Source organism: Ailuropoda melanoleuca, chromosome 3 (assembly GCF_002007445.2).
Source record: "Ailuropoda melanoleuca isolate Jingjing chromosome 3, ASM200744v2, whole genome shotgun sequence".
In the NCBI taxonomy this organism is placed as follows: domain Eukaryota; kingdom Metazoa; phylum Chordata; class Mammalia; order Carnivora; family Ursidae; genus Ailuropoda; species Ailuropoda melanoleuca.
This window is the reverse complement of record NC_048220.1, coordinates 139,571,666-139,596,106: the sequence shown is the minus strand read 5'-3', so window position 1 is coordinate 139,596,106 and position 24,441 is coordinate 139,571,666. Positions and strand designations below refer to the sequence as shown.

Here is a 24,441-nt window from a genome sequence, read left to right as displayed (position 1 = left end):
GAATCATCAAACTTTACATCAAAACCAGGGATGTACTGTATGGTGACTAACATAATATAATAAAAAAAATTTAAAAAATAATAAAAAATAATAAAACGATGTAGCTTTGTACACAAAATAATGCTGATTTAAAGTCAGTTTTCATGTTTTTATCAAAGATTTCACCTCGAGCATCACAACCGTCAGGTTTGCTTTGGACAGAGCACTTCTAGGTTGGCCAACCCCTGGGTCGGCTTGACGAGAAGTTGCTGAAAACCCACTGTCTCTCTCCATCAGTGATGGCACAGCAGCAGGCAATGAATCTGCCTGGGAGAATGTTTTGTGAACTAGGTGTAATTTGCAATCAAAATGACCTGTCAGTGAGAACCTGCAATTACTTACACATTTCCTTAGTATTTAAAGACTGTTCACTCAAAATTGAAAACGGGTAAAAGTAAAATGGAAAGAGTCAGAATAAAGTCAACTGTAGAAGGCCACGGCCTCTGTAAGGTGAGGACAGTGGGCTGGCCTGGGGTCTCTGCTCATTCGGTCTTGCCACCACTCCTCAAGGGAGCATCCCGAAGGAGCCGTCTGCCCCCAGTAATTTCCCTCGTTAACTAGAGTGTCGCCTCCTTAAGAAGAAAAGGAAACCACAAAGATACTACTCAGAAGTGTAAAGCATTCAAAACCGGGTTTTACAACCTTCTCCTGGTTCACAGATACACCTCTTGATTTCCTAAAAACAAACGAGGTATGTTTTAACCTCGTCCTGGCTATTCAGGTCACCATGATGACATTGCAAGGTCCATGCTCCAGAGTGTGGTGAAAGGAGTCAATCCCCCGCTGGTCTCCACCCAAATGTTTCCAGAACTCGAGCCTTGACTAATGCTGTCCTCACTTTCCCAGTCATCACTGGATGGGGGCCTAAGGATGGTGCCACCGTGCCCATGGAGGAACATGCTGGGGACACCCGTGGGACAGTCAGTGGCCCTGAATCTTTACTTATAGGTTCTCAGCTGCAGTGAGCTCAGATCACTAAAAGTTTGATCTTTGAATAAGTGAGGGTTAATGCCCTGGCTCTTTCAAAAATTCTACATTACCCAGTGGGAGTTATTATGTATGTATAAACACAGATAAGCGTAGAAGTAAACATCTACAGTAACTCCATGACTCCACATGTTTCCTCTAATTAAACCACCTCTACTGGCCTGAGTTTTTTTACTGGAAAATTTCTTAATTACCAATTAATTGCTCCTTTTTACCTAGCAAATCTACAGAGCACTTTCACCTTTCAGAAAAATTAAATCTGAGGGGAATGGGATAGACTGGTGATGGGTAGTAAGGAGGGCACATATTGCATGGTGCACTGGGTGTTATACGCAACGAATGAATCATCAAACTTTGCATCAGAAACCAGGGATGTACTGTATGGCGACTAACATAATATAATAAAAAAACATTAAAAAAAAAAAGAACAATTAAATCTGAGAAAAATAAATTCTAATTCATGCTGGAGGGTTTGAGAGTTCGGCCAAAACACACAAAATAAACGACTATTTATTAAATTGTCAGATTTAGCAGGGCTTGGCATGAACCTCATAAGAAAGGTGAAGCTGGGATGGGCTAGATGGGTGATGGGCATTAGGGAGGGCACTTGTGATGAGCACTGGGTGTTGTATGGAAGTGACCAATCACTAAGTTCTACTCCTGAAACCAATACTACACTTTACGTTAACTAATTTAGCCAGAATTTAAATAAAACTTGATACAAAAGAAAAAGAAACGAAACAGGAATTTTAAAACCTCTAGTCCGAAAGCTTCAAGTGTCTTAGCGTAACTCACAATACGCCCGTCGCCGCTGCCAATGTCGACCAGGGACCCCTTTCTGCAGTGCAACATTTTCACAACATTTTCAATCTGCTTTGTAGTTGCAGGTACAAAAGGCAAACAAATTTTTCGGAGGGCTGGTGTTAGAAACGGTGTGGCCACGGCATACACGGCCACCAGCGTCCCACCAACAATCCCAGTAAATAAGAACCCCCAACTGCTCTTCTTCAAACTGCTGGCTCCGAGACTTGAAGGTAAAACACATCCTGACTGCCTTTCTTCAAGGATTTCCGGGGGTGTACCTAGATGGGAAGCAAGCAGGAAATACGTACATCGCACCAAATCTGAAATCCAAGGTAGTTGTTTTTTTTTTCAATAACGCTTACTGACAAACTCCTACTGTTTAAAGGATGATTTAGCTAAATACAATCTAAATTACAAATGTAGAATTCCATGAATTCTAAATTCCTTCAACTAAATTAAAGTGTTTTCGAGGAAATTATTCAATTCTAATGGGAGACTGACTAAAATCTTTTCTTTCCAACATACTAATTTTTTTTTTGGCGTCATCCTTAGAAAACAATGTTTTCATTCCTCTTTGGTATTTTATGAATTCAATAAAAATACACATTAATACAGACGTTAACCATGAACTCCGTATTTTTATGGTTTAGAACAAAGCTCCACAAATAAGTATTAAAATGTCTGATTACTACCCTATTTCGAATAAGATGCACAGATCTCACATCAAAATTGGTGGGGTATCTACAGTCCACTTGCACTGATTCAAGGGTCAAACAATAGGAGACCAAAACCAGGTTTCACCAAAAAAAAATAAGTACGGTAAAGGAAAGATTTTTAAAGAAGATCCAAAGAAGAACAAATGATAAAATAATCATTTCAATGCAGCGGTATGGAATAAAGTAACTCCAATCACTTGAAAACAGAGGATGAAAGATACCTGAAATACCCTCCCCTTGAGTTTTTCCCTTTAAAATACAAGTCTTAAGAGAATCTCATGTTCCCTTGATTGAAACCGATTTGAAAATGATTTTGAAATTGACTACGGAGGAGCCCAGCACAGCAAGTAAGAGCATGACCCCGACTGAGGACCTGGGCTCTGCACTTGGCTAAGGGTACGACCCTTCACCTCTCTGAACTTTGGTTTTTTCATCTATAACATGAGGATTACAGGGTCACTGTGCAGACGAAACAAATGGATGCAAGGAACGCACTTAGAACACTGCTCAGCACATGTTGACAGTGTCCACCGTTGGCTGCGTGCTGAACCCTACAGGGAACAAGGCTGCCCCCAAGCAGCTCCCAGTCTAGTAGAGAAGATAAGGCCCAGGGGCGCCTGGGTGGCACAGCGGTTAAGCGTCTGCCTTCGGCTCAGGGCGTGATCCTGGCGTTATGGGATCCGAGCCCCACATCAGGCTCTTCCGCTATGAGCCTGCTTCTTCCTCTCCCATCCCCCTGCTTCTGTTCCCTCTCTCGCTGGCTGTCTCTATCTCTGTCGAATAAATAAATAAAATCTTTAAAAAAAAAAAAAAGAAGATAAGGCCCAAAACACAGGAATCATAGGAAACAGAAGATAGTAAAAGGGGGGGGGCGGTGGGGGGGAGAGAACAACAGATTCTTGTCATTTGAAGATGTTAATATCCATGGTTTCAAGAATTAATAAACCATTGGAAAGGCCCTCGGATTAGTTTCCCAATGTTGCAGTGAGAAATCTTAGAGGGTTGAAGCAACACACACTTATTATCATACGGGTCAGGAGGTCAGATGTCTGAAATGGGCTGGCAACACTGGGTTCCTTCTGGAGGCTCTAGGCTGGGATGGATTTGCTTGCCTTTTCCAGCATCTAGAAGCTGCCCACACTCCTCGGCCAGTGGCCCTATATCACCCCAACCTCTGCTTCCATCAGGACACCTCCGTCTGACTCTCCTGCCTCCCTTTTCTTTATAGGGACCCTTGTGAGGACACCAGGTCCACCCAGACAAGCCAGAATAATCTCCCCATCTCAAAGCCCTAACATCATCCCATTTATAAATTCTCTTGTATTTGAACATATTCACAGGTTCCAGAGATTAGGACCTGGACCTGGATGGGGCGGGGGGGAGGGGGGTCTGCCTACTATACCCATGAAATGTGGTGATCTGTTACAACTTGTGAGGTACAGATGTGAACACAGAACACACGAAAAGCTGGCCCTCTACAGTGAGTCAATGCTCAAGGCACTGACCAACCACTAGCATGTCACACACGGTGGAGCTTTGTTCTTGACACCTGACGTCCCCTAAAGTGAGTTTTAAAACTGGTTTCACAGAGGAAATCCAACTCAGAAACAAGAACAAGAGTCTACTGCTGGTACTGGAGATAAGATAAAAGTAAAGATTAGGAAGGTGATGGTGTTTGACAGAAAGCAAGAGTTTTAAGTACGTTTCAGTTACGCTTTTCAGCATCATATGGAGGAACTTACATGCTAGAGTAAACAGTCATGCATTTGACGGTTTCATAAAAAGTCAAAGTACCATCTGCCAGGCCTCTGCAAAATTATCCTGTGGATATTTCGATTATACAGTGGTTAAAAGGATTTGAGTCATAAAGTTCTAAAGTCACAGAACTTAACTAGTGTGTAACATTACGGAAGTTTTGGCCAAGGCTCAGGTTCCTCACCTGTAAAATTCAGAAATAATACTAACCTCATGGGGTTATTGGAATAGTTAAATAAATAATGCATATAAAGCACTTAGTGCTCAAAGTGAGAAAGTAAATGATGACTGTTAACTGCTACTGTTAGGCTCGTACTATGGGTGCAGGGGGAGCTCTCTAACTTTTAACAGCTTATATACCATACAATGTGCCTATTTAATGTACATAATCCAAAGGTTTTTAGTATATTCATAGATATGTGTAACCATCACCACAGTCAATTCTAGAACATTCTCACTACCTCGAGAAGAAACCCCTTAACCTTTAGCTATCACCCCCACACACACACATCTTATCCTTAAGCAACCACTAATCGACTTTGTCTCTACAGAGCTTCTATTCTGGACTTTCATGGGAGTGGAATCATATAGTACGTGCTCTTTTGTGACTGACTTCTTTCACTTAGCATAATGTTTTCAAGATCCATGGATCGGTACAGTAGACCCTTGAACAACACCGGTTTAAGCTGCACAGATCCACTGAAACATGGATTTTTTGATACAGTATTGTAAACATTTTCTTTTGTGATTTTAATAACATCTTTTCTCTAGCTTACTTTACTGTAAGCATACAGTATGTAATACATATACGAAATATGGTAACTGGTTTCTCATCAACACATTAGTAGTTTTGGGGGAGTCCAAAGTTACACATGCATTTTTGACTACAGAGGAGGTCTGACTATAAGGTTTAGGCTGCACGGGCACCCCTAACCCCCACATTGTTCAAGGGTCAACTGTACTTTATCACTTTTTATGGCCAAATCTAAGCCTATAAAAATATTAGGTAATGACCACTCTCCTTAAGCAAACACAGACAGAGTACTATCAAGATAGAATTAGGCGCCTGGGTGACTCAGTTAAGCGTCTGCCCTCTGCTCAGGTCATGATCCCAAGGTCCTGGAATCTAGCCCCACATCACGCTCCCTGCTCAGCAGGAAGCCTGCTTCTCCCTCTCCCACTCCCCCTGCTTGTGTTCCTTTTCTGTGTCAAATAAATAAACAAAACCTTTTTTTAAAAAAGCTAGAATTAAGAGTGGGACCCTTAGCGCTGGGCTGTGCAACCTTGCTTCTTACTAACTATAGCACAGCGCCCAGGTTACTGGACTATTTGTGCAAAATGGGGATTCCTTCGACAAACACTTACACAGAACCTGGCTAAGGGCAGGCACCGTTCTGCCTGAATCCTTTCAGAAGCTGTGCAAGGTTGATACACTTGTCACTCCTGCCATGTTTGCAGGCAAGGTAACTGAGGCACAAAGCGGTTCAGTCACTTCCCCTAAGACCCAGCTAGTCGGCGGCCACGCTATATGACTCCCACCCAGTGTGACTCCAGTTCACAACTCCGAACACCGTGGGGTAGACGCCGTGAGCGTTCAGAACCGCTCCGGGCAGCTAGATGCCGGTACCAGCGAGCGGCCCGCGCCCGGTGCCCCGTGCTCCGGCGGCTCCCCCTCCTGCGTGGCCGCATCCGGACAGCGAAGGGCCCAGCCTACCACAAGCCCCACGTGGGGCCCGCCCCCGCCACCCCTGCAGCCCGCCGCGCGCGCCGGCTCACCGCCTCCTCCCTCCATCGCGAGACTTCCTGAGGCTTGGGGGGGAGGGGGCCACGAAGGCGGGGGAAAGGAGGAGGCGGGGAGGGGGAAAGGAGGAGGCGGGGAGGGTGGAAATCCGGAAGTGGGTTCTACCATCTTCTCGGAGCCGGGGTGGGACGGAGGGAGAAAGTGACGCTGCAAGTAAACGAGTTCCTCGTTGGGACCCACTACCTGGAAGCTTTCCATTGTACAACTCTGGCAAATGAGTTCCATCTGCTCTCGGCTTGTGGGTTTTAACTTCCCGTCCGTGTCTTCGAACTTAACCCCCCCCCGCGGCTTCGTGGATGATAGATGTTTCCTAAGGCCTCTGGTTCCAGAAGGTACTGTCTGGCGTCAAATTAGTCTCGGGTGGAAAATAAGTCTCACGCGACCCGGACCGCGCATGCGCGCACTTTGCGCCCTCCCGCGAACGGAAGGTGTGTTCTCGGTTCCGGGGCGGTGTCCACGGGTTGAGGGAAAGTAACCACTGCTGCTGCACCATGGCGTCGGTGGGGACCCTCGCCTTCGATGAATATGGGCGCCCTTTCCTCATCATCAAGGATCAGGATCGCAAATCTCGTCTTATGGGACTTGAGGCTCTCAAGGTAACGGGACGGACGCTGTCGGTGGCATGAGGGGAGGCGGCCGAAGCCCGTGGCTGTGCGCCTGCGCAAGCCTGGGAGCGGTTCCGCCATGTGCTCCCCGTAAAGGTCGGGGACCTCGTCTCGTCTCCGGCCCTCTACCCCGCTCCTTGAGCTCGGGCGAGGCCGGCGTAGAAGCCCCTAATCCCAATTTAGGGGTTGGGGTAGAGCCGCTGGCGCCCTTTAGCGTTGGGTAGGGCAGTTCAATTCTTAGGCTTGTGAGCCCGCCTCCGATGGCTTCTCCAGCCTCTCTGGTCGTTCGTACAGTGTTTCCATCGGGAAGAAGCAGGGTGGGTATTCTCGGGTTACCTGGCCAGGAAACAAGCAACAGCCCCCAAAGGATGAGGCTCCCTTTCTTTGTCACTGGTTAGAGGGTTAGTCGTTAACAAAGTATTTAATGTCTCAGCATCTTTATATATGGCGCGATACTGGATGTGGTGTCGTAAAAACGAAAATCGTGTGCCCCTAGAGATGAAAATACCACTGCCAGAATGGAAGGTGGACACCCATAACCATAATGCGAGGAATAGGAGGCAGCGTATCACCGTTGTGGAGGCAGATAAAAGGTGGAGGGTGGCTTTTGATCAGGGATGGGGTCACTGCTTTGAATGTGACGGAGGTAGCATTTGGGGGAGAGGGGACAGCAAAGGCAAAAAGCTGGCCAGGAAAACGCATGGCACATTGTAGAGAGAAAGAGCAGTGTGGTTTTGATGGAGCCCAGTCTCGTTTACCTTAACAGCAGTTCCCTGGAAGGTGGAAGCTCTAGAACGCCTTGCAGTCCAGATTTAGCCCTGGGAAGGAGGGGAGCCAGTAAGGGGGTTTTGAGCAGAACCATAATTCGGGTAGAACTGTACTTTAGGAAGTGGGGTCTGGTGGACAAAAGGGGACAGAAAGCACCAGGGGAATTAAACCAGGGAACAGGAGTCCAGGTGAGAAAGTCATCTGAACACAGACTTTGACAGAAAATGCAGGGGAAGCTTTGAAAGGACACAGACTTCTTTAGGGTTTGTTAAAAGTGAGTTAGCATCACCAGATCTAAGGTGTGTTTGTTTGCTTGGTGTCTTTGTATTTTAAACAAGTGAAGAAAGCATACAGTCCTCTCACTGACTGTTTACACAACGTCTCTGAACCTCATTTCTCAGTGAGGGTAGTACAGCTTCCTCAAGCTAGGGATGAGGGTTACATGGGGTCACTTCAGGAGGGGCCATGATTCAGAGAGGTGGTACAGCTTGTCAATAAAGAATGGGGCCAGGATTTGAGCCCACCTGTGGTTGACTCCAAAGCCAGTGGTCTAGAGCCAGAGTTCTCAGCATTGGCATTGTTAATATTTGGGGGGCCAGATCATTCTTCCTTGTGTGGACCTGTCCTGTACAGGACGATGAGCGGCATCCGGCCTTTACTCACTCCATGCATGCCAGTAGCAGCCCCCACCCCATTTATTACAACCAAAGATGTGTGCAGGCATGGCCAGGTGTCTCCCGAAGGACAGAATCCTCCCTGGTTAAGAACTACTTACCTGTGATGATTATCCTTTAAAAATTCCATTACACAGACAAATCCGTCAATCTGTATTTTAATGACGACCAGCATTTTCACAGATCTACAAAGTTTGTCTTTTCTTACGTGCCAGATGGAGTGCCCGGGAGGGCTTCACAGAACATGTGCGTTTGAATTGCTGTGAAAGTTGGTCAGGGTTTTGATGAGCAGAGCGCCTTTTATGCGCCGTGCTGTTTCAAGGATCATAGGACACATTTGGGGATCAAGTATGGCCCATCGTCACAGGGAGGGAATTAGCTCTTAGATTGTGGAGGGCATTGAAAGAAACGCTGAAGCCTTCAGACTTCAGTGTTGGGGCACTACGGAGTCATTTAAGGTTTGTGGACTGGTGAATAACATGTTTGAGAAAAATCGATGATTAGCTTGGTGTTGGATGAATCTAAAGGATAAGAGTAGATAAGAGACCCTACATTTCTGTAGGGTGCTGTGGATCCAGGTTAGGTTGGTGACAGCAAGACTGGGAGCAAAGGAAACAACATTTGGAGGGAAAATGAGCCCGGTTATGTGTGCAAACAGGAAAGGATGCTTACAAGTTTCCATTACTTATTGATACCCTTGGCATGTGACAAGGAAGGGTGACTTTTCACATATAGGTCGCGTATCAGCTTGACCATGAAAGAGAAAGGTACGTTTCTGCCGTGTATCATGGGGTAATAGTTCAAGGTGTCGTATGCTTACATCTGGACTCTTCGCGCGAGATTAGCTTTGCAGAGTGGTCTTGCAGGGCCTGTCCAGTCAGATTGCCCCTGCTCTCAGCTGTAAAATGGGGCAAATAAGAGAACCTGCCTCATAGATGGGTGAGTTAAAGTACTAGGTTCTGTTCTTTTACATAAGAATGGTCTACTGAAGCTGGTAGTTGTGGAGGTTACCACACTTACTTAGACTTGGATGTTGTCTCTTAAATATAAAAGCTTCTAGAGAACAGAAGCTATGTAAAAGGAGATTTTACAATCATCAGCTGTGTGCTTTTTAACTATTATGATATGTAACTTGAACATTTGTATTTTTCTGTTTCATTTTTCAGTCTCATATCATGGCAGCAAAGGCTGTAGCAAATACAATGAGAACATCACTTGGACCAAATGGTAAGAGACTGTCATTCTGTTTTTCGGCGAATGTTATCAATTATAGACAGTTGATATAACCCTTTTATAAAGTTGGGATGTGGGGCAGGGGGCATCTTAGGCCTCCAACACTAACAAACTTGTTTTGTGTGCTCTAGGCTTTCAACATGGTTGTGATCATAGGCGCATACAGTTTTATGTCAGGGTTTTTCCCTCCCTCTTCACATCATTTCATTAGCATTTTCCAAGTCATAGTTGTCCCTTTTTATAATTAATAATACATTCAGTTTGCTCCTTTTTTTCTCCCATTTGTCTAGCTTTAGCCTTTAGGATTGCTTCCAGTGTTTTGCTTACCTGAAAGTGTCTGCATGTAGATACCCTTTTATGTAAAATTTTTATAATAAGTTCTGTAATTAGGAATTGGGTCAAGAGGCCTAAGTTTTTCTTACAGTATTTGGTACAGATTTTGGTTTTATTCTCTTGCTTAATGCCATTATAAACATTGCCATCTTTCTAGGACTTGATAAAATGATGGTGGACAAGGATGGTGACGTGACGGTGACAAATGACGGTGCCACCATTCTAAGTATGATGGACGTCGATCACCAGATTGCCAAGCTGATGGTGGAGCTGTCCAAATCACAGGATGATGAAATTGGAGATGGGACCACAGGGGTGGTTGGTAAGAAAGCAGAATAGCCTTCCTAACACCCTGTTTCAGAGGTGTTAGTTAGAATCACACACACCGCCGAGAATGTTTACTCTGAATCAGAGTGTGAGGAGACAGTCGTGCAAATCCAAGTTGAAGGACATGATCAATACAAGGCCCAAAAGTCCTTTTCCTGGACGAACAAGAAAGGGTTGGGAAGCGTTAAACAACTGTTCTAAGTCAAGGGAGCCAAAGAGAAATGGCAGCCAGCTGTAATGCGTAACACTTGATTGGGTGGGTGCTTTTTTTGTTGTTTTTGTTTTGTTTTACTTTTTCAGCTGTGAGGGATGTTTGGGATACACGGAGGATTTGTGGATTGCCCCTTGCAGAGTAGTGCCCCGTTAAGTTTCCTGAGCATGACAGTTACATTATAGTGTTGTAGGGGAATGCCCTTGTACTTGGGGCTGGATGCTCAGATACTTAGAGGTGGCGTGATTTTCGCAACCAATTGTCACATAGTTGAACAGAATTACGTGTGTGCGTTTGTAGAGAAAACAAATGTGGTAAAATGATGTTGGTAAACTATTCATTTTAGTATTCTTGTACTTTTTCTGAAGGTCTGAAATACTTAAAAAGTTGGGGAAGGTGGGAGAGGGAAACAGCTTTAATGTTACCTTTTTCTGCAGTTGAGCTCTGAATTCATTTCAACAAATATTTATCGGGTACCAAGCAGTATTATGGATGTGCTTGGAGTGTAGCAGTAGTAAAACAAACAGTATTCCTCCTCTTTGTGACCGTAAAACAAGAAGGGAGGGAAGATGGTGGGGAGGATAAGTCATAAGTTCTTAAATCCTCTTATCACCAACGAATTTTACTCAATAGAAATCCCTGGCCTGGGAGGAGCACTTGGCTGGCTCACTTGGTGGAGCATGCAGCTCTTGATCTCAGGATTGTGAGTCAGAGGCCCGTGTTGGGTGTAGAGATTACTTAAAAAAAATTGGGATCAAGCCCTGCATCAGGCTCCCTGCTCAGTGGGGAGTCTGCTGCTCCCTCTGCCCCTCCCCACTGCTCATGCTCTCTCTCTCTCTCTCAAATAAGTAAATAAAATCTTTAAGTGAAATAAAATAAATCCTAAAAGAAAAGAAATTCTTGGCCCGGGAAACATAAGAGGTTTTTGCTCTTAGAAAGATGTTTTTAGGTTACATCCTTCAGTTACATTCTGTGCATCACTGAGAGCTGAACACCCATTTATAAGGGGGTTGCCATTAGATCTTTGCTAAAAGCAAAACCAGAGGCTCTTTTAAAAAAAATACCTCTGTCCCCAAGATACTTTTACCTTAATTCCAGAACCTTCCTATTTCTAGGGTAGCGTCTAATCGGTATCGATCACATAAGCTTTAGTGTTTTTCTGATCTGGTCGCGCACTGTCCTGTCTGCAGTCCTGGCCGGTGCCCTGCTGGAGGAAGCCGAGCAGCTGCTGGACCGCGGCATTCACCCGATCAGGATCGCCGACGGCTACGAACAGGCTGCCCGTATTGCTATTGAGCACCTGGACAAGATCAGCGATAGTGTCCTCGTTGACATGAAGGACACTGAGCCCCTGATTCAGACCGCCAAGACCACGCTGGGCTCCAAAGTGTACGTTTACGGTAGAGTGCCGCTGTTGGCCCTTGGAGAGAAGCAGAGTGTGTGTGCTTGTTGCTGAAGACATCCTCTCTGGTGGTTGCTGCTGGCCTCGTTCTGGTTCCGTGTACTGCGCTCTGTTTTTGTTGTTGTTTTGGTTTGCTTTTGTTTTTAATGCAGGTATAGCCACATGCATCTGTTTTAGTTGGAAAAAGAAGTTCAGGCTTTGGTATTAAATTTTTTCCACAGTATTTGTAAGAGAAACTGTTCTTTAATTTAGTAGGGTAGGCTGTGTTGGAAATCGAGCAGAAAATGGTCCTACTTGGGGAGTGTTAATTTTCAGAAACACTTCTACCATTTCTTTGCTAGGAAGCCATTTAGGGGGAGGGGCTCCACTTTTCATTTATTCAACAAGCAAGTTACTGGTACAGAATTTTAATTTAGTGAGAGGGGCGTCTTGAAATTGAGTTACATTGGGTGTTTTGAGTGTTTGCATAATGCCTGCTATTTACCAGGCCTGCTGCTACGTTGGGGGCTCAAAGACACAGTTGTCCCCTGGAGACTCAAAGCAGCCTCAGCCAAGGGACACACTTATTTGAACAATAACAGAGATTTACTGGCTCTTGCCATAATGTGGGATAAAAATCTACCCTGAGGTGCTTTATTACACTGGTTATTTTGAATCAAGATCAGTGTGAGAAATGTTTAAATTTTAATTTGTGTGTGTGATGGTTTAGCAAAAAGGAAGGCAGTCTTGACTCAGCCGTTGGGGGGAGTGCCACAGAAATCGTTGCTCCCTCTACCCCCAGGGAAAGGCCTCCACCACAGTGCTGTGTGAGGTGTCTCCTGTTGTGCAGGTGCTGAAACTCGCTGGCTAGAGGAATGGCCTCTGTCCCAAGTAGAGCACTATCTTCTCCAGGAAGGCAGGTGTTACCCGTAGTCAGATGCACAAATCCACGTTGTTGTGGCTTTATAAATTGACCTTGCTGGGGCGCCTGGGTGGTACAGCGGTTAGGCGTCTGCCTTCGGCTCAGGGCGTGATCCCGGCGTTATGGGATCGGGCCCCACATCAGGCTCCTCCGCTATGAGCCTGCTTCTTCCTCTCCCACTCCCCCTGCTTGTGTTCCCTCTCTCGCTGGCTGTCTCTATCTCTGTCAAATAAATAATAAAAAAAAATCTTTAAAAAAAAAAATAAATAAAAATAAATAAATTGACCTTGCTGTATTTGCAGGTCTTCATAAAATCAAGCACACATAGGTCTTTAGTACAGAAGATGTTCAAAACAACCAATAATGGCCAAATATATTCAGCATAAAGCAAAGTACTATAAATCCCCTGGTTAAGATACTAACAACACTTACAGTTTCATGGTTCTTTTCTCTCTAAAATGACTCGATTTCAGGCACTGTGTTTCAAGTACTAAATTTCCATGCAGTTTTTCTACAACCAGAAGTAAATTTATTGAGCAGTCTGTTCAGATGTTCAAAGGTTTCAGAAAAGATACTGCCACTGCCCCCCCGCCCCAGTCTGTAACTGATGTTGGTGGAAATTCCTGCAAAGATCGCAGTCATGGCAAGTCCCCTCACTCCTCACTCCTCACTAGGTGCCACACCTTGTTCAGACAAGATGTCACTTTTTTTCCCCCATTCCAGTTAGGTTTTCCCTGGGGTCTGTGGATCCCAGATTAGGAAGCCCTGCCCCAGACTGTTGAAAGTGTGGGTTCCAGTGGCATTGCTTTCTATAGACTGAGAACGTTCCTAGTTTTATAAAATATCCCTGAGTTACCACATTGTATTCCATGTCCTGCTGTGGTTACAATAGTTGTCTGCAAACGTGAAAGTTTTGTCTTGGGTTTCCCTCAGGGTTAACAGCTGTCACCGGCAGATGGCTGAGATCGCCGTGAATGCCATCCTCACCGTGGCGGACATGCAGCGCAGAGACGTGGACTTTGAGCTCATCAAAGTGGAAGGCAAAGTGGGTGGGAGGCTGGAGGACACGAAACTTATTAAGGGAGTGATCGTGGACAAGGATTTCAGTCACCCACAGATGCCAAAAGTAAGTCCGTGCCTTTCAGCTTCAGCTTTTTCGCTCTTAAATCCACCAGCCTAAGGGTTTCTTTCTCCCCGTAGCAAGTAGAAAATGCTAAGATTGCAATCCTCACGTGCCCGTTTGAACCACCCAAACCGAAGACCAAGCATAAGCTGGACGTTACCTCTGTAGAAGATTATAAAGCCCTTCAGAAATACGAAAAGGAGAAGTTTGAAGAGATGATTCAGCAAGTAAGTCCCACCGTAGTTGTGAGTAAACTTTAGCCTCTGAAAGGATGCGGTTAGCCGTCGACCTGCACCTGATAGATAACTCCTGGCGCTCACCAGCGCTGTCGGATGCTTCCTCGTGTGGCTCCAGACCACGTGTTAACAGTGTGAGCCACCTTACTTCGCTTTGAAATTGTAAAAGTAATAAGTGTCCACACTGAGAAGAAATCAAAGGGCACAGAAAGGCTTAAGGAGGAAAGCAAGCTGATTTTGTCTTAAGGTGGTAACTTGTGGAGTGCCTGAAAGAATTGGCTTACTTTGAGCTGTGCTTTTGATTTTACAATGCTTGCTTTCCTAGACACCTGTAACCTAGTACGTTCAAGGTTTGGACAACTTCAGTACAGCTCAGCACGTGTTCGAGACATCTAAATATAACTCATAGAGAGGAGAGTTACTGAGTAACTGGAATTAAACTAGAATGTAATTAATAGTAATTCCGGTTCTTTGCTCAAGTCAGACCGTTGTAAACTCCTTAACCCTTTTTCTTTGGCTGTTGATATTTTACGTGTGCACATGCCCGACAGTGGCTCGTCTTCAGAACTCTGTCCTTGGGAATTTACAGCATCGGCACTCCACGAACATTACTTCTCATGGCGAACAGACGAGAAGCTATCTTGCCGTCTGTCTTCCCGGGAGTAGTTGGATTCATTTACTCCTGTGTGACCCGTGTCTCTGGCTGCGGTATACCAGGCGCTGTTTTAGGGTCCTGAGATAGAGCAGGCAAAGCAGGGCTCTAGCTCTTGAGGTGCAGAATAAGGGGAAAGTGGGTACGGGCTCTGTGAAAGACACTGGTCAGAGAAAGCCTCTCTGAGGTGGTGATGTGGCCAGAGACCTAAGCAAAGTGAGAGCTGTGTGCCCGGGTGAAGAGCATTCCAGGTTGAGGTAAGGTGGGTGTAAGCAGCATGTGCAAAGGTCCTGAGGCAGGAACGTGGTTGGCATGTGCAGGGAACAGCAAGGCTGAGAGGTTAGAGCATGCTGGCAGGAGTTGGTAAACTAAAACCTATTATCTGGGTTACAGGGCTGCTGTGGAAATGCCAGCCAAGGTGCACTGGGCGAAAAGGTGGCAGGAACTAAGAGGCCAGGGGAGTTGGACAGATGGTGTTGGTAGATGTGTGGGTTGCCGAGAATGATAGTAGGAATGTAACAGGAGTAGATGCTAACGTTCTAAGGAATGAGAGTTGTCCACAGAGGAACGTTGTTGTCGGTTGTGGGGACCAAGAAGGACACCTTCCATTTTGAACACATGGGAGGGAAAACTAGCCGTTCGAGGAGAGGTGCTGACGCGGGTTGATTTCAGGGGACAGCCAGGGTTTGTTCACAGGAGGAATGTGCCAGAAGCAGTGCAAGAACGAGTGGGCTGTTAACAGACTGAGTTCCAGAGGGCCATGGGCTAGAAGCAGAGAGCCCATGTGGTGGAAGATTCAGGAGGCTTGGGTGCAGACAGAGTGGATGTGAGGCGTGGCCCAGCCACCACAGGTGACCGCCGAGGGCAGGATGCACAGTTCTGGTCATTGCTGCCTTCCCGGGACAAGTGGCTTACCGCAGGGGTGGAAGGCAGAGTGTGGGCCCAAAATCTGTCTGTTAATCCATGGAGGGTCATGCACTCAAATGAGAAAAGCTAGTGGAGAGGAGTGTGTATCAAAGACGCCGTTCCTGTTGGACACATACATGAAGAATGAACTTGCCTTACGGGTGTTTGTGGTGAGACGTGGCTGTCACCCTGGGTCCTGGGGCAGTGCTAAGCCTGTTGACACGTCCTCGTTTTATTTCGTTGTAGCCACGGGGTTCAGCATGAATTACTGATCCTTAAAGCATAGTTTACAAACTGAGGTGATTCCAGGGGCGCCTGGGGGGCCCAGTCAGTTGAGCGTCCAACTCTTGATTTCAGCTCGGGTCATGTTCTCAGGGTCGTGAGATGGAGCCCAGTGTCAGGCTCTGCAGTGAGCTTGGAGTCTACGTGGGATTCTCCCTCTCCCCTCCCCATGTGCGTACTTGAGCGCACACTTTCTCTCTCTTGAATAAATAAATATTCCAAAAAAAAAAAAACAAATGGTTTTGTTTCCTGTTGATACCTGTTCATTATTTGGAATTTGGGCCTGACAGAAAGTAGACACTTGGGTGTTCCCTTCCCTCTCTTTTCTCTGCTTTGTTTTAATGCACACCCCACTGTATCCTATCTTTCTTCGAGCACGAGGAACATTTTTATTAATATGACTGTGGCGGTTTTTTCCCCAGATTAAAGAAACAGGGGCAAACCTAGCTATTTGCCAGTGGGGATTCGACGATGAAGCGAATCATTTACTTCTCCAGAATAACCTTCCTGCAGTTCGCTGGGTAGGAGGACCTGAAATAGAGGTAGGACGCGCCGTGCGGAGACTTCTGAACGCAGGGGCTGAGCTGTGCGGGTATGGGGCTGCTTTGATAGCGCTGGCCCTCAGTAACCACATCGTGCCAAGGCTCCGTAGATGAGAGGAGGAGGAACTAGGAGAGAGAAAAGTGCTGGAATCTTGTTTTTATTTGTAAAAACGTATACTGTTATGAGAACAGCAGAGCCGTGTATTTCTGGTGCTCTGGTTTTTAGAAATGCTTTCCATACGTCATCCCACTTGGTTGTCTAAGGCAGGAAAGCCCTGTCTTACCCACTTCTGTGTCAGTCACATGCTGATGGCCGGACGTCCCAGATGTGGTCTGTGGCCAGACATACATGGCCTCTGGTCCTCACTGCAGCCAGGGTGTAGGAAGGGGCTGCTGTTCTGAGCTCGATCCAGTTTGGAGAGGCAGTCAAGAGCTATGGGGAGTGTGCGAGGTGATGGGGCCAGACCAAGACACCAGCCCTTCACACCACACTGAGTGACACGGCTTTTTGGGTTGACGTTGACATTTCGGGCTAGTGTGGGTTAGCACTTGGATACAACAGGGTGGTCCTAGCTTGGCTTATCTGTGGTCTGATTTAGAAAATTCAGTGTTCACCAGCATCGTCTCTCTCCTCCTCCTGACCCACCCCACCTAGCTCATCGCCATTGCAACGGGAGGCCGGATCGTCCCACGGTTCTCAGAGCTCACTTCTGAGAAGCTGGGCTTTGCTGGTCTTGTAAAAGAGATCTCCTTTGGGACCACTAAGGACAAAATGCTGGTCATTGAGCAATGTAAGAACTCCAGGGCTGTGACCATTTTCATCAGAGGAGGAAATAAGATGGTGAGAATCCAGTTTATTTGTCCTGCATATTTTCTGCTTTTAGAATGTGGTTTGGCTTTGCCTGTAATATATTTAAGTGAGATATAATTGCTATTTTTAAAAAAACAATCATTTTTCTCAAAGAAATTGTGATATACCAGGATGTGAAATTATCAAAGACCATGTTCCATCGTAAATTCTGCAGGGCACACTGGTCTTTGAGTCTCTTAGTGAAAGTAGGGGACCCCAGTAAATAACCACCGGTAATCTCTCCCTTCCCTGAGAATGCTTCGTGATCAGTTAGACTTAGGAGGTTTTTCTTGGTCAGTTTTGGACTTTTTGATCCCTCGCCTTGGTCATGGGTCCCAGAAAGAGTCCCTGCCTGCCTCTGCGTGGTTCTAACTACATTACAGAGAAGAAAAGGAGGGTAAAGGTAGAAACTTCTGGTAACGAATGTACCGGCGCGTTCTCTCCATTTGTTCTTAACCAAAACAGCTTATTAGGGGAGTTAGGAGTATTTCCAGTACCCAGCCAACACCTAGATTAAATCAGTGTGCAGGTAGCTGACTCTCAAAAAGATACATTGTGATAACAGTAACTTAGGCAAAACTGTCTTCCCCAGATCATCGAGGAAGCAAAACGATCCCTTCACGACGCACTGTGTGTCATCCGGAACCTCATCCGTGACAACCGTGTGGTGTACGGTGGAGGCGCCGCCGAGATAGCCTGTGCCCTGGCAGTGAGCCAAGAGGCAGACAAGGTAAAGCCCACGCGGCGTTTCTGACCCTGGTGGGTACAGCAGTGGTGCTGCGGACGAAGCATGGTAGCCGCGGGTAACCAGCGTCTGCCTGTGATCCTCGCGCACGTGTTCAGGTGCAGGTGTCCAGAACCCAGCCTTGACGGTCACTCTCCAGTCTTACGATGTTATTTGAAGCGCAGAGTTAATTGAATATCATAATTAAAAGTAGTAGGAGGGGCGCCTGGGTGGCTCAGTCGGTGAAGCATCTGCCTTTGTCTCAGGTCGTGATCCCAGGGTCCTGGGATCGAGTCCTGTGTCAGGCTGCATGCTTGGCAGGGAGCCTGCTGCTTCCTCTCCCTCTGCCTGCCACTCCCCCTGCTTGTCCTCTCTCTCTCTGGGTCAAAAAATAAAATCTTTAGGGGCGCCTGGGTGGCACAGCGGTTAAGCGTCTGCCTTCGGCTCAGGGCGTGATCCCGGCGTTGTGGGATCGAGCCCCACATCGGGCTCCTCCGCTAGGAGACTCCTTCTTCCTCTCCCACTCCCCCTGCTTGTGTTCCCTCTCTCTGGCTGTCTCTGTCGAATAAATAAAAAATAAAATAAAAAAATAAAATCTTTAAAAAAAAAAAAAGAATAGTTTAAAAAAATGAAGTGTAAGAGCTGATCTGAGACCTGTGTCAGACGTGTACCTTTTCTTCCCTTTGTAGTGACATTTACATATTCCGGTAGATTAAAAATAAGACCGCCTTTTCTTAGAATTCTTCATGAGTTAGGTTTTCAAAGTATGCGATTTATTTACATTTCCAAATTGCAGCCTTGGTTTTTTGGTTTTTGGGTTTTTTTCCTTTCTGCCAAGCGTGCTAACTGTAACCCTGTCCCCTTCCAGTGCCCGACCTTGGAGCAGTATGCCATGCGGGCTTTTGCCGATGCGCTGGAGGTCATCCCCATGGCTCTTTCTGAAAACAGCGGCATGAATCCCATCCAGACTATGACCGAAGTCCGAGCCAGACAAGTGAAGGAGATGAACCCCGCTCTTGGGATTGACTGTTTACACAAGGGTACAAATGGTGAGGAGCAGTCGCCACTCGGAGGGGCTGCGATGGGTTGAAAGCGAGTGATTTCATGCTGGCTGCACAGTGTGTTGTGCACAGCGTGAGCTTATCGTATCTTTAAATACTTAGACACTAGAGATAATCAGGTCCCCAGTTTTAGAAAGTTTCGTTTGATTACCTTAGGAGTTGCTTAGACTGCTGCTCCTGGCAACATGGCACTGATTTTAATAACGGTAAAATATAATCTGCCGTTTTATACCAAAGATGACTTCCATTTAAATCTCTGGTTTTAGAAAATCATTCCCCTTTTTCGTCTTTACAGAGGTGTCTGTCAGGGAGGTTCTGGGTGTCCTGGGAAGCAGCTCTGAAATGGACTTTTTGCTGTCCGTTTATTCTGGGGTTGTGTCCACAAACTCCGGAGTGTGTTCCTGGGTGATGTACTGTACTTGCTGGGGTTTACAGGCTGACCTAGCAGAAGCTTGTTGGAACGGTGGCGCTCAGGTTTCCCGTACAAATGGGCCGTGTCCAGAGTCCCGCAGTCCTCCCCAACCACAGAATCCAAGGATTTTTGCTTTTACTTGGAGTGACGGCTGTGCTGTGGTTTTCATGTTCACAGCCAGCAGATTTCAATAACAGCTTCGACTCTTTGTCAGACAAATATTTAAATTTGTTTTTAACTTGAATGACTGGTTCTTTTGACATTTATAATTCTTAGGCTTTTCTTGGAATTATTTTACATTTCAGGTATAGTCCGATTTTTTTCACTTACTTTGGGCTTACTAAATTATGTTATAGTGAATACTTTGTGGGTGAGATGTCTCTGAAAGGTTTTAGCTAGTCACCCAGCACCTGAGCTTGTCGATGGAGAGAGGTCCCCTCCACCCGCAGCTTTCTGGCACCCAGGTTCAAGTTCAGAGTGTCCGCGGGAGTGATGAAATCCTGTTCCTCTGAAAATGAAACTGGGACTGGGGGCTTCTTCCAGATGTGTATTTTTAAGTTTTACTGTGATTCTATAAATGAGAGCAAGTTATTAATATGAAACATATTTAGGATAATCTGTTCGTATTTTTCAGATATGAAGCAGCAACACGTCATCGAAACTTTGATTGGCAAAAAGCAACAGATCTCTCTTGCAACACAAATGGTTAGAATGATTTTGAAGATTGATGACATCCGGAAGCCTGGAGAATCTGAGGAGTAAGGAAAAAATGGAGAATCAGATGTAGTAGTAAGACCCACGGCTGTGCCTGAATAAAGGGATGTCTTGTGACGCATCTGCAGTTATTTATTACTGTGTCCTTTTTCAGACACTGTGGATGCTGTAACGATAAATAAAAATAGCTGTTTGGTAACCATGGTTCTCTTCGTTCAAAGACACTCGGTTGTGGGGGTGCCGTCTCACAGGCTTTTGTACCGTTCCATGAAAGCGCTCTCTTCAAGCCACTGCTACCTTCTCTTCAGGAAACACTGTACCAGTCAAACGGGGCCTTAATGACGGGGTTTGAGTAGATCTCTTTTTTTAATCTGTGGGTACTTTGAACAGCTTCAGCAGAGTTTGTTCTCAAAATGTAACGGTCTGTGGGCTTGATCCAATGAAAGCAGCTCAGCCCTGCCCGTCCGAGTAGATGGAGAGACCCGTCAGAGGGGAGTGTGGGAAACCACGAGACTGCGGGCTGACCGGCGTGCTCCTAGCTGAGACCGCAGAGGGAGCGTAGGCTAAGACTGCACGTGGTCCCCTGGGCATCACGTTGCCCCGCCGGGGTTTCCTTCCAGCAGGACAACACGGGGAGGTTAGAATGGTTTGAGTGGAAGGAAGGGTCCTGTGGTTACTATGCATGGGTAGAGCAGTGTCTCCTTCCTAAAGTGACCGTGGCCTTAGCACAGGCTGGGCCTTATTCTGAGAGTCTGAGCTAGCCTAGTGCTGCTCTCCCCTCCCTGGGAGGGGACGTGTGTCCTGTCACAGCTTCCAGGCAAGTCTGGATTGCCTGCTTGCGCCTCCTGGCCAGTGAGCAGTAGAGCTGGGTCAAAGCCAGGTGGCCTGACTCCTGGGGCCCCTCCTCCCCTACGCCCTTGTATGGTTCTCTAGATTGCATTTTTCCGGAGAATCATGATGATGAAGTTTACTTCTTTGCCACCAGGGGGAGAGGATTTCCTCATGGCACTAGTCAGCTAACCAGAATTGAGAAGTGAATTATTGTGAATTATTATTGAGAAGTGAATTATTGACCTCAGTGACGTCTCAGGGTTGCCTTCGGTGAGCCTGGATGCTGATCAGTCCTCACTGTCGGGTCATCATTTCTTCTNAACCAGAATTGAGAAGTGAATTATTGTGGTCTACGTTGACCTCGGTGACGTCTCAGGGTTGCCTTCGGTGAGCCTGGATGCTGATCAGTCCTCACTGTCGGGTCATCATTTCTTCTCTGTGACTGCACTGGTGCTCTGGCAAAGCAAGTAGCCTGCAGGCTTAGGAGTGAGTGCTGGTATTCCAGCAGCACGTTGTGGAATAGACGGTCCAGTTTTGAAAGCTGAATGCGGGCGCCTGGGTGGCTCAGTCGGTTAAGTGTCTGATCTTGGCTCAGGTCATGATCTCGGGGTCCTGGGATCAAGTCCTGCATTGGGCACCATACTCAGCTTGGGGTCTGTTCTCCCTCTCCCTCTGCCCCTCGCCCCCACTCGTGCTCGCATGCACATGCTATCGGATGAATAGATGACATCTTAAAACCCTACTGCACGAGGAACCTCGTGTATTTCATTTCTAAATGTGGCGTGCAGTAGCACTATTAGAATTTGTACTATGAGCCTCTGGGTCTGGAGTCAAGTCAGAGACCCACCTCACAGGGACTGACTCCAGCCTACAGACAACACAGCAGCTTGCTTTGGACCATGTCGCCTGAAGGGTTCCGTGATTTCCTGAGAAGAGCCACTAAACCTTACCCCTCCCTTGTAATATGGACCTCACACACGTTCCTGGCGGGTTTGGGGGCTGAGAGGAACAACGCGGCCTGTGAATGGGACCCATAGAGATGTTTCACAAACTTCTGATTTCACCTCATGTGAGGACCTCTTCAAGGTAACATGACCTTTTATACTTTCCGGTTACAAATCTCTTGACAAGTTACGCGTCCCCTTTTTTTTGTCTATAACAAGAACATTTATTTCCATACCCTGTAATGAGGATTAGGACACTGAGCAAAAGGAACCAGTCTCCATCATATGGAGAAGATCCAGTCTTCAGCAGCTTAGATTGGGACCTGTGACCCCAGGGGGTGCTGGGGGGACTTGCTGGGCAGCCTTCAGCTGTTAGGTCTCCATCTGATGCTTCAGCAGACTTTGCAAACGTGCCTTCCTGCCAGGCCAGCTTTCCTAATCCTGACCACCACCCGGGTCCCAGAGAGCTGGCTCACCCAGCACAGGATCAGTCCCTGCACTCCTGCGGGGGCAGCAAGAGTGACAAGGCACGGGACCCCCAGGCCAGATTCCCACACTGGACTGCAGGCGGCGCTTTCCAGCGGTGCTTTCCAGCTGGTTCCCAACTCTGACACTAGCTAGATTGATTTGATGTTCACTAAATGGCCTGGTCTTTCATTATAAGCAACCACTGGAAAGTACAGTAGCTTCTGGAAGGGCTGAGAGGTCATCTGGCTCCGCTGAAGGCTCAGGAGTTGGGAAGGGGGGGGAGGGGGGTCGGTAGTAATGAGATGATAGGTATTTGTAGGCATGGACCTGTGCTGCTCCATTTTGGGTGCGGCTTGCACGACAGCGGTCACATCTAAAACTCCAGAAGAGTGTGGCAGAGACGGACGGCCGCCTAGAGAATGTGTCTCAAGGTCGGCCAAAGCAGGGAGGAGGTGACCGCAGGAGGGAAGGTGTGTGAAGCATTCGTGGTGTCCTAAGGGCCCTTGTAAATGTTTTACACAGATCCTGGCAGTGGTTTCAAGTGTGGTCCTAGCCTGGGGGGCCTGGGCTGTCTCAAGGGGCCGTGAGGTCATATTAAGAGCTTATTCGCCTTCTCCCTTGTTAACAGTAGTCACTGAGCACCGCACAAGAAAAAAGCCACTCTCCCTGAAGGAGGGCCTTGCTGAATCAATGCGAACACAGAATCTTAGCTCCCAGCCTGGAGCCCACAGCTTTCTGACGTTCCGTGACAAAGCGTGTAGAGCAGATCTTTGTAGCTGGCACGGTGGTTGTGCACGCCGAACTAGCCCCCTTACCCCGGAACACCACTGTTAATTGAAAGAAAGACCTTTGAACTGGTTACACTTCTCAAGAATGATACAGTAAGCCTGAAACTTTAGTAGATAACCGTCTTAGTTCAGGCTTCTAGAACAAAAATACCATAGATGGTGGCTTAAACATTGCTTTCTCACCATTCTGGAAGCTGGGAGTCCCAGATTAAGGGTGAGGGAGTCTTGGGAAAGAGTTCCCTCCCTAACAAAACAACAGCCGCTGGCCTCCCTTCCTGCCCTGGCTGGTGCTCTGTGAAGGGGGAGGCCTGCAGCCATGCCCATGAGGAGAGGGCCCAGAATGGCAGGCACCCATCCATGTCCTGACATCATCCGGGCCCTGAACCACTCTGAGTCCCAATTGGGAGTATTGTGGATGAGACTTCAGTGTTATTCTCTCAGCCACTGTTAGTCGAGCCACTATTAGTTGGGGTATTTTTAGCCCAAGAAAATCGGATCTTCCAGACTTTACCCAAACCAAACTTGTCCCCACAGCCCTGCTTCTCTCCCTAACCTGCATCATCTCTAAGCAGGTCTCAGACAGTTCACTGTCTCCTCCTAGGACTCTTCTAAATGCTCTGGAATCCCTCCTCTCTTCTCCATTTCCCTGTCTGGGTGAGGCCCACATCACTGCTCCCTTTTTCTCTCCCTCTCCAGAGGGACCCATCTTGTCACCCCTCTGCTCTCACAGAACTCAAACCATCAGTCATGGGACTCTGCAAGCCCAGCCGTGGAAGAAACAAAGGGGTGGGTGTGGATCCTTGATGCCACAGGGACCCTTCTCATTCCTGTCTTCCAGAATAGAAGTGTGTGGGTTTCCCTCCCAGAGGCCCAGGATTGATGGGAAATGGCTCGAGTTGGCCATGGCACATGGGGGTGAAAAAGGCCCTCCCATGGTCCCACCTGATGGAGGGCACATCCTGCAGGCCCCAGGCCTGCGTTGCGGGGGGAGCGAAGTGGCCCTTCTGGATCTGCAGACTCAGAGGGGCCGGTGGGAGGGTCCGATGTCCAGCCTAGGGTTCATGGGAAGTCAGCAGGGTGCAGCGAGAAGGAAGAGCCCTTCCTGACGCAGGCTGGCTCTGCCCCATACGGCTCCTCCTGGCCACGTGTGGCCGCTGAGTGCCTGGCATGGGGCTGGGGCTCCCGAGGAGCTGAGCTATTTGTGAGATTTAATACAAAGTAATTAAAATCTAAAACCTGAAACTTGACCCTGTACACCTTCCAAGTGAACACATGAGTGATTTCTAACGCAACCCCAGTCCCTGGGCCCGGAAAATGCCGTTTTGGAAAATCACTTCCTAGGAGACGGTCAC

General features: G+C 47.2%; 2 protein-coding genes across 3 annotated transcripts in view; one reads left to right on the top strand and one right to left on the bottom strand.

Moving 5' to 3' along the window:
- ATPSCKMT (ATP synthase c subunit lysine N-methyltransferase) overlaps positions 1-6,156 on the bottom strand; it is a 14,731-nt gene extending 8,575 nt beyond the window's left edge. Inside the window, exons 1-2 of one of the 2 annotated variants that reach the window (XM_019799034.2) lie at positions 6,078-6,156; positions 1,783-2,108 (exon numbers count right to left, since the gene is read on the bottom strand). In XM_019799034.2, the coding sequence (XP_019654593.2) occupies positions 1,783-2,108; positions 6,078-6,093 (342 nt within the window). In that variant the 5' untranslated portion in view covers positions 6,094-6,156. The remainder of the gene's footprint in view (positions 1-1,782; positions 2,109-6,077) is intronic. The other variant, XM_002918622.4, reaches the window with a different exon arrangement.
- Positions 6,157-6,593: 437 nt separating this feature from the next.
- CCT5 (chaperonin containing TCP1 subunit 5) lies at positions 6,594-20,257 on the top strand. Its single transcript, XM_002918621.4, has 11 exons — positions 6,594-6,698; positions 9,316-9,376; positions 9,873-10,037; positions 11,444-11,642; positions 13,490-13,682; positions 13,757-13,906; positions 16,178-16,297; positions 16,953-17,138; positions 17,740-17,877; positions 18,740-18,920; positions 19,979-20,257. The coding sequence occupies exons 1-11, from the start codon at positions 6,594-6,596 to the stop codon at positions 20,104-20,106; spliced, it is 1,626 nt and encodes a 541-aa protein (XP_002918667.1). The 3' UTR covers positions 20,107-20,257.
- Positions 20,258-24,441: the final 4,184 nt, after the last annotated feature.